The sequence below is a fragment of the Microtus ochrogaster genome, linkage group LG1 (genome assembly GCF_000317375.1).
Source record: "Microtus ochrogaster isolate Prairie Vole_2 linkage group LG1, MicOch1.0, whole genome shotgun sequence".
NCBI lineage: Eukaryota > Metazoa > Chordata > Mammalia > Rodentia > Cricetidae > Microtus > Microtus ochrogaster.
Window position 1 is genome coordinate 54,015,931 of NC_022027.1, and position 10,103 is coordinate 54,026,033.

The 10,103-nt window shown below is 43.4% G+C and overlaps 1 protein-coding gene across 1 annotated transcript in view; it reads right to left on the reverse strand.

Moving 5' to 3' along the window:
* LOC101979781 (estradiol 17-beta-dehydrogenase 11) overlaps positions 1 to 10,103 on the reverse strand; it is a 34,790-nt gene that overhangs the window by 4,400 nt on the left and 20,287 nt on the right. Inside the window, exon 5 of the mRNA XM_005359582.3 lies at positions 9,692 to 9,829. Coding sequence (XP_005359639.1) covers positions 9,692 to 9,829 — 138 coding nt within the window. The remainder of the gene's footprint in view (positions 1 to 9,691; positions 9,830 to 10,103) is intronic.

The window sequence follows — 10,103 nt, forward strand, 5'->3', positions numbered from 1 at the left end:
CTAATGTTGCTTGATGTACCTGCACTGCCTAAGTCAGACAACTTCTGAATGAAGTGCAATAACTCTAGAGTATTGTGGTTTAAAAGCCTAAAAGATAGGACTTTCAGAAAAATCTCAATTTCTTCTAACATCCCTATGTTGAGAGGAAATGCAATGCTCACAATGGCTTTTGTAGAAACTATACATCAAGCTGGGTGGTGGTGGCACACATCCTTAATCCCAGCACTCAGGAGGCAGAGACAGATGGATCTCTGAGTTTGCGGCCAGCCTGATCTACAGAATGAGTTCCAAGATAGCTAGGGCTACGTAGAAAAAGCCTGTCTCAGAAAACTAAAACCAAACCAAAGCAAACCAAACAAACAAATCAAAACACTACATCAGTATTACAGGCCAATCTGTTGGGTCAGGAAGGAGGGTGCATTGGACAAGAAGGGAGACCAAGGAGAATTTCCAGACCAAATTGGGTTTGATTGATTTCTCATTTAAGTGGCTGAGTAATTGGGTGGGGAAACAAATACAACAAAAACTCAGGTTTTAATGCTTGTTGTTTCTTAATCTAAAAATGGGCTCAAGGCGGCCGCAGCATGGTGGCCAGTTTTAACAAGCGGCTCTCCAGAAGACAGGCTTCCCAGTTTTGCACCACTTGCTGATTTCCATGGTATTAATGCTCCTCCAATGGCAGGTTTCAGCTACCCATGGGGCATCTTCGGAGCACAAGCCAGCAGCTGTAGTGATATTTCACTTGTATTTTAATAAGTAAAGCTTGTCTGAAGATCAGAGAGTAAAACAGTTGCACTGATCAGCCTAAAGGCAGTGGTCACACACATCTTTAATCCCAGTAGCCACACTAGTTTGCCATAGAAACTGGGCAGTTCATGCCTTTAATCCCAGCCCTGTAGAGGATTATAAAATGGGAGGAGACAGCTTTCAGACACAGCTCATTCTGAGACTCCTGGAGGCAGGATCACCATTTTGGACTGAGGTAGAGGTAAGAGACAGTGACTGACTGTTTGGCTTTTCTGACCTTCAGGTTGAACCCCAATTTCTTTCTTTTTCTTTTTTTCTTTTTTGGTTTTTCGAGACAGGGTTTCTCTGTGGTTTTGGAGCCTGTCCTGGAACTAGCCCTGTAGACCAGACTGGTCTCAAACTCACAGAGATCCGCCTGCCTCTGCCTTCCGAGTGCTGGGATTAAATTGAACCCCAATTTCTGTCTCTGGGTTTTTATTAATTGTGCTATAGGCAGCCACACTGTCTGGGGTGTGATGAGGAACTAGACGTATGCTGTTAGCACGCTGTGGAGCTCTACTGTACAGGTACCACCTTGCTATGTAATATCTATTTATGAACAAGCTGAAATAAAGTAATTTTACTGTCATATATACACACACGACTTGAAAATATTTAGAGAAAAAATAGAGTCATATACAAAAAGAGCAAATGTTTTAAAAAGTTGGTTATAAAAAAAAGGATTATCAATTACACTTGGTCTAATACTGTAGATTATCAATTATCCTTGGTCTAATATTGTAGATTATGCCGCATTGTTCATAATGTTAATTGAACAGAAAGAGATAAATTATTTCAAGAAGATTTTTAATTAAAAACAGTTTGTTCTTGAAACAATAGGGTCTCTGTGGGGGTCCCTGCAACCACCAAGCCAGTAGAGTGTAGGAAATCCAGTCCATCACGACTCAGCAGCTGGTGCTGGTTCAAACTCCTAGAGTCTGAGCCCGAGCAGTTTATTGTAAGCATATTTAAGCACAGTACAATTTGAAGGGAAGTTTTCTCTATAATGCAATCCCCTATGCACAAGGACACAGAGTTACAACAAAGCTCAACTTAAAGTACATCACTTCTTCCAAGACGACGGGTTCTAGAGATAGGCGACCTGTGTTAGTTTATGGGGCCTACGGGAGGATCTGGCATGGTCCCAGTCATACAGAGAGGATGTAGAGGTCACCTGGACTGTAGTCACCTCCGGTCCTGGTTGTAAAAGCTTGAGGGAGACCCTGGTCATACTGATAATATTGATCATCAGACTATTAGCGGTTCTAGAGATAGGTGATCTGTGTTAGCTTATGGGGCCTACAGGAGGATCCGGCACTGTAGCAGCTATACAGAGAGGATGTAGCGGTCACTTAGGCTATTAGTCACCTCCGGTCCTGGTTGTAGGAGCTTGAGGGAGACCCTGGTCATACAGACAACGTTGCTCACCAGACTATTAATCACCTTCATCCCTAGTCTTCTGGGTTAAAAAACAGGTTATAAAGCCTTTCCTTTGAAAAGACAGCCCTGTGTCTAGAACATTCCTGGTTTCCCTTGTGCTGTCTCTGAGCACAAGGGCCTTTTTCTCCCAATAGGTCTCCAACCATAGGAAGCTAAAAGTGTCAGAATTGAGAGGAGAAACCAGAGTCTGGCAGTCATACATGGAGACTTTATTCCTCACTTTCAACAGTGTGTGAAACAATGAGACACGAGGCCACCAAGAAACAGAAGACTTCAAAACTACAAGCAGTCAGTGCTAGACTGACCCAACGTGGACAAAGCAGTCCCTTCACAGCGGCAGACTACATAGGCTTTTCAGGAGCACATAGAAAAAGTTTCTTTAGGGCAGGCCATGCATTAGACCTCAGGACAAGTCTAGGTAAGTGTAAAAAGATGGAAATGGAACAAATTATGTTCTGATCATAATGGTTGAAACCTACAATGGAGTGAAATTAGAAACCAGCAACACAAAGGGATCTGGAAAGTTCGCAGTCATGGGGAAGTGAGCATCACGCACATGTACATCCAGCGGGCTAGAGAAACTACAGAAAACCAGATGCTTTGGATTAGACATTTTGGATTAGCAAAATGTCTAATATAGTGCTCAGAGGGGAACCCAAGGCTGGCAACCTACATTAAAAAAGAAGGAAAGTATCAAATCAATTGATGGGATAGTCCATATTGAGAAGACATCCAAGCTTCCAAAGGAAGGAAGGAAGCCAGCTCTGATGTCTGTGAACTAGTACAATGACCAGCAGTAAGACAACTCTAAGAAAGCAGTTGTGGTAGAACCTTGGCAGTACCTCGGTAGTAACCAAGAGCGCTCTACTGGTACTGGAAATCTGGCCAACTACCCAGGGCTAGTGAGGTCGTGGACCTTTGAGGAGACCCTATAACCATCACTCTACTAAACCACTGCAATCCCTAACTACACTCTAGATACTTATCCTTATAAAGTTCTTACCCTTCATGAGGGAAACTTCTCTTCATAACAGATGGAGACCATTACAGAAATCACAACCCATCAAAAGGCAGAGTTGTAGATCCCAGCTCAGCAGATACATCTACAACACAATCCCTGAACCTAAGGGTTGCGGTAGAAGGAGAAGGGGCAGACAGATAGTCAGAGCCAGTGGAACAGACCATGTCTCCTAGAAATGTCAGAAGCTGCATTCATAAAATCTCACTAACGGGACTGCTTAAACGTGAGCTGAACAAGGCCAACACCAGACATACTAACACGGAAGGGAGAAGGCTCATGGGGAGAAAAGAACTACAGGGGACGGAGGAATGCCCGAGCAGGAACCAGGTCAATCCTGAAGTCATACACATACAAGTAACATCATATGGACTGAGCAGGTTGTACATATATGTTAAATAACACACACACACACACACACACACAAAACAACAACAATTAAAGAAATTTGACAGGGTGGGGCATTCCATGGGAGCGCTTGAAGGGAGGAAAAGATGTAATTATATCAAAAAAATAAGAAAAACATTTAAAAAGCTACCAGTCAAAATTAAACCAAATACAAAGCAAGTCAAATTGAGAAGTAGCAAAGACCTAATTAATTATAGCTCTGTGGAATAGAAGCCAGAAACACAGCAGAGAGAATCCATGAAATAAAACTGGTTCGTTGAAAAGAACCACAAAATTAACAATGTCTTAAGCTAGAATAACTCAGGAAAAGAGAAGACACAGCATATAAATTCAAGAATAAAAGCAGGGCCATTTCCAGAAACTCGTGGGAATAAAGATCCCGAGAGCGCCATGAGCAGCCAGCCGTGTTCCAGTAAGAGCCCACCTGACACACATAGAACAAGGGTGCAACCATGAAGACTGACTCAAGAAGAAGGTGAAAAATGGAACAGGACTTTGAAAGAAACTCAACCAGTACCCAAGTCTGCTTATTTAAGACAGGGTCTGACTATTAGCTCAGGCTAGCCTAGAGTTTCCTACATAGACTGAGCCATCACTGACCTGGAGATCCTAGCTACCACGCCCAGGTTCTCTGTATAGACCTGACTGTCCTGGAACTCACTCTGTAGACCAGGCTGGCCTCGAACTCACAGAGATCCGCCTGCCTCTGCCTCCTGAAGGCTGGAATTAAAGGCGTGCGCCACCACCACTCAGCTACAGCTTGCATTTGTTTTTAATATTTAAGGAAGAACTGACAGAAACCCTTTTCAAATTCCTCCAAGAACAGACGACAAGGAAACTTCTTGTTTTGTGTGCGGTCTTGATATTTAAGCCCAAACTGACCGTTACCCTGACTCAGTTTAGAACACTCTAAGATTAGAGGCTTCAGGGGCCACACCTGGTTTATAGGCTGCTGCCTTGCTCCATGTCCCAAAGCCTAAGGCTAATCAACCCCAGGCAGGAATCTCCAAAACTGGCCCAAAGCAACTGTGTTCCCTCTTCAGCTGATTATCCCAGGTATTTTGTCGGATTGACAGCTAGCTGACCCATCTCACGGAGTTGTTATAAGACTTAGAGCAAGACAAACTGGATGGAGGAGTGCCTGTAATCCCAGCGACTCATGGCAATCTCACTGCACACTTAGTTTGAGTCCAGCTTTGGCTGTAGGAAATGAGACGGGCAGAGAGGATGTGAATATATCAAATCTGACCATGCAGGCTCAGAGCAGTGTATAGAGGCAACTATACAGTGTATATAATACAGTATCTGGCATTTAGCAGGTAAATGTTTTGAAATAAGGCTGTTGCTAGCTGTCTTAGTGTTTCTATTGCTGGAACGAAGCACCATGACCAAAAGCAAATTGGGGAGCAAAGGGTTTGCTTGACTTACGCTTCCACGTCACTGTTCATCATCAAAGGAAGCCAGGACAGGAACTCAAACAGGGCTGGAATCTGGAGGCAGGAGCTGATGCAGAGGCCATGGAGGGGTGTTGCTTACTGACTTGCTTCCTCTGGCTTGCTCTGCCTGCTTTCTATAGAACCCAGGACCACCAGCCAGGGTTGACACACCCTCCATGGACTGGTCATTAACTGAACATGCCTTACATCTGGAGCTCATGGAGGCCTCTCCTCAGCTGAGGCTCTGTCCTGATGACACACAACCAGCCCGTACATTAGCCTAGCTTATTTAATAAAAATAACTTTTAGTTCTCAAGGACTTAATTGGAATGCATAGTATTTAATTTCCATAAATTTAGACAACAATGAATTTTAGACTTTCTGGGAGGCCTGTTTCTTACACTGTTTACAAGAAGCAATAAACGACACTTGAGTGCCCTTTTAGAGTGAATTTAAATGCCAATATTATCATGAGACATCATTTCAAATTCAGCCACTTGGAAGCTGCTCAGTCTCTTCAGTGAGTAACCTGACTTTGGGTAATCATGTCTGAGGTTCTGTTCTGTTGCTCATGGGTGAGTTGTTAGAGTATCTGTAAGCCTCGGTCGCTCACCTACCAGATAACTAGACAGCATCTGCCCCAGCGCATGAGGTGTATGTAAGGAAAAGATCCTGTGTGGGATTCCTGCCGCCAGTCACATTTTAAAAAGTTCTGTTTCTTGTATGGATGTAGTTTTGCCAGAAGAGGGCGCTCTTGCATTGTCCAACCATGTTTTAGGGTGAGATTAAAAGAGTAATAGCTTTAAAATGAGGCACCTGATTTTAATAACTGAAAGATGCCCGGAGTTTTAAGAACACAGGTGCCACTATGTTACTTTAACATGTAAATCCCGAGATAAGAGGGAAGCCGCGAGTGGTATTTTGGCACACCTGCTCTTGGATTTAATGAACAAGCTTTCCCTTCTCCTTAACTCTGCTCCCCAGCCCAGCTGACCTGTTGGTGTCTCTTTTCTTCCTTCAAGGCCTAATTAGGGTTTTACAGCTAATTCAGATGGAATTAAGAATTGGATTTCTGAACAAGAAAGTCTTGCTTTGGGGCCTTTTTTTTGTTTCTGTTTTGTTTTTCTTTTTGTTTGTTTTTGTTTTGTTTCATTTAGTTTTGAGACAGGGCTTACCTTCTTGTCTAGGTTGATAGAAATTTAACCTCCAGAGTGCTGGAGCTACAGGTCCCTGTTAGAAGAACTACTTTTGTCTCCTGACAAAATCGTATCTTAGTATAGATGTTTTTGGTGTGATACTGAAAAGCTTCTGCACAGAAAAGATAAGAACACAAAGTGAAGACAGACGGACTACAGACCGGGACAGAATCTTAGCTTGCTGTACATCTGACGGAAGATTAATGTCTAGATTGTACAAAGAACTGAAAACCTGAATATCAAGACAATAAGTTAAAGAAACAGATCGTTCTCAAAAGAACTACAAATAGCCAATAAAGACCGGGAAAATGCTCAGTTTCAGCAGCCACCAAAGAAATACAAACACTGAGTTCCGCCTCCCCCAGAGTGGCAGCGCTTTCAACACCAAGTCGGAGCTCAGGTGAGCTCAGAGCTCAGGTGAGCACATGCCAGCCTCTAAGTACAAGTACAAGCCCGAGCTCTGCTTTTCCTCACCATGCTGCTGTTGAGAAAGTAAACCAGAGGGGAGATCAGGACGGAGATCTGCCCTAAGATCCAGCTGTACCATTCCTAGGAAGACAGGAGAGATGGAGGCAACTTAGGTGTCCAAAAGCAGGGGAGCGGGTAAAGAAAAGGCAGTAAACACATGACAAAATGCTCTTGGCCATAAAGACGAAGATAGGCTGTTCTCAGGAAAATGGATGAAGCTGGTGACGATCGTACTAAGTGAATTAAGTCAGTCTCAGACAGACAAACATACTCTCTATCATTTGTGATTCTAGGATATGTACAGACACGTGAAATTGTGTATGTCCGTGTGACGTGAGAGAGCAACGGGGGGGGGGGCGCTGAGATGGCTCAGTCAGTAGGGCGTTCGCTCTGCTAGCACAGCTATGTGAGTTCCACACCCAGCACCCAAAGGAAAAAAAGACACTCAGTGTGGCAGCATTTGTCTGGAGCAGAGAGACAGAGAGAGAGAGAGACAGAGACAGAGAGAGACAGAGAGAGAGAGAGAGACAGAGAGAGAGGGAGGGAGGAAGGGAGGGAGGAAGGAAGGGGAAATGTAAACTGTTTATTACAAGTTCAAGTTGTAGCAATTTTTCTTACACATCTTTGAAGTGAGCAGCCTGTAAAAATGTGTCCATGTATTACCAACATTATAAATTCACTAAATGTGAATCAATTAGAAAACCTAGTTGATCTGACTAAATGGCATTTTCTTAATCATCCATTTCCTTGCAAAATCTATACAAGATTCTTAGCATCACACATAGGTCCCTTAAGATAAGACAGGAGGACTCTGACTATCAATCAGTACAAAGTTTCATTCCTAACTTCCAACTGTGGTGTAACTCACCAGGATGAATTTTACATTTCTAACCCCGCACCAACACTAACTGCTGCTGAATCATCTGGCAATCCATTACTAGTGTAAATTATATCACTATATAAATCTTTAAAAATTGTTATTAGCTTGGATGTTGCAACTTGCATATTGCTTTGTAAAAATAAATCTATTTAGTAGTTTCAATATAATTAAACAAAACAGAAGTTCCCGGGTTAAAAAGAAAAGAAAGAAAAATGTCCTTATTTAGTATAATACCCAGTACAATGACTATGTGCCCATGGAGAAACTAAATAGAAAATAAACTTTACACTACAGATGGACGTAGGGTGGCTCACGGCTCAGTCACGGTCTTTAAGCTTTAGACGGCTGTGTGCTCTGAACACATTGTATTTCAGATGTTAGTTTTAGCATCTGTCTGGCTGGGCAGCAGGAACCCGCAGCTTCCAGTGAGTGTGGCCAGATGCCCCCCCCTGTGCTGCTGTGGCTGTGGCCTTAGGGAGGGTGGGTAAGTTACTGCCTTTCAGCTAACCAGGCTCTTAGTTTGTGATGACATCACCAGGAGGCGAGTCTACTGTAGTCAGGAGCACCTGTGTTTGTCAGACCCTAGGGATCCTGGTACTTTTATTTATTTATCTATTTATTTATTTATGTATTTATGTATTTATGTATTTATTTATGTATTTAATTTTTTATTTTTCCCCTTTTTTTCCTTTTTTAAAATTTTTTTCCTGGTGCTTTTAAAAGGCTCCCTATTTGAGTCCAATAACTCAAAACTCGGCTTTAAACTCAGCCCATATTTAAACCAGAACGAGCCCTCTTCCTAAGTGAGTCACTGACATATTCCTCATTAACTTCAGACACTTCACAAAGAACGGCCAAATTAGAGGAGAACGAACAAAATCTAAGGGGGCAGAATAAATTAAAATAATTTATAATATCAATATAACCAAATAGAGAATCCAAATGAATAGTTAAGTACATACATGAATTTATGATATAAATTTAGGTCCATGAGGGAAATCATGAGTTATTAAACAATAAAACAGAATAACTCATTAGCTCTTTGGGAAAAGCAATGAGGCTGTTCTTTCTTAAGCCAAAATAAATTGAGGTAAAGATTTAAATGTAAAAAGTACAGCCATAAACATCATGAAAGGACTGGCATGTGGCTTTCCCCGACAGAGCACCTGCCTTGCATGTATGCAAAGCACTGGGTCCAACTACTGCCCCATCTCCTCCCACCCAAGTGACTAGAAAGTGATATGGGTAGGTGTGTCAAGAAAAGGACCTTTCCAAACACCTCATGGAACCTAAAGGCCACGGGGAGAGCCCTTGGGAGAACATACGGAACCAATGTGACATGCAAAGGATCTCAGAAACAGGAAGGGCTGTCTGCTGAAAATTCTGGAGCTCCTTGAAGAGCGAGCTCATACCATGAAACAGATGAGTCATGAAAGCGGTTGCGTGAGCTAGTTATTAATATAAATATAAAGATTCTTCGTGAGTGGAGTTGGCAATGACTTAAAAAGAGCAGAAAGGAGGTTGAAGAAGTAAGATACCCACCTTCACTGTGGGTCAACTGTACACTAGTGCCTTGCTTCTGGAGGGGCACTGTAGGAATAACAACAATTTCTAGACATTTGATTGATATACTAATGGCCCTTCACGGATCTACCCAAAGGAAATCATTTAATCATAAGACCTGCGTTATGCAATGAGGACTCTAAGAGAGATATACATGGATCTAATCTACACGGGAAGTAGAAAAAGACAAGATCTTCTGAGTAAATTGGGAGCATGGGGACCATGGGAGAGGGCTGAAGGGGAGGGGAGAGAAGGGAGGGGAGTGGAGAAAAAATTGCGGTTCATTAAAACCAAAACCAAAGGTTCCACCGGAAAAAAAAAGACCCGCGTTACAATTAGTAAAGCTGATGCCACAGGGACGAAAGATGAAAGCAAGGCGAACTAACAGCACCAGATATCAGGTATTCAGGGATTAATCTGCTCAGGATTAATCCCCCACAGAAGGAGCTCCATAGCAACCACCCGCCCCGGCGGTCTCATTCTGGTTCCTGCTTACTTGGTACTCGGGTTCTTGATGAAGCCCGTGTTTATGAAGTTAGGGCAGAGACAGGACGTTTTGACTCCGTGTTTTCCCAGGGCAGCCAGTTCATCCGTCAAGGCTCTGTGGAAGCCAACTGCAGCAAACTTGCTGGAACTGAAAGAAAGGGGTCACAAGTCAATTCAGGGGCGCTGGTCCTGCAGTCTGGTGAGCTCTTCGGGTCGGCAGCGGGGGCACCCCTCCGAGGTCACAAGTCAATTCAGGGGCACTGGTCCTGCAGTCTGCTGAGCTCTTCGGTCGGCAGCGGGGTCACCCCTCCCCTCAGGTCTGGTGTAGACTGAGAGGGCCAGAGCGACAGAGGTAAATTCCTCGGCACAGGAGAGCCTCAGGCACAGGGCGCACGGTAGTTCCTACACACTGCATCCCAGGA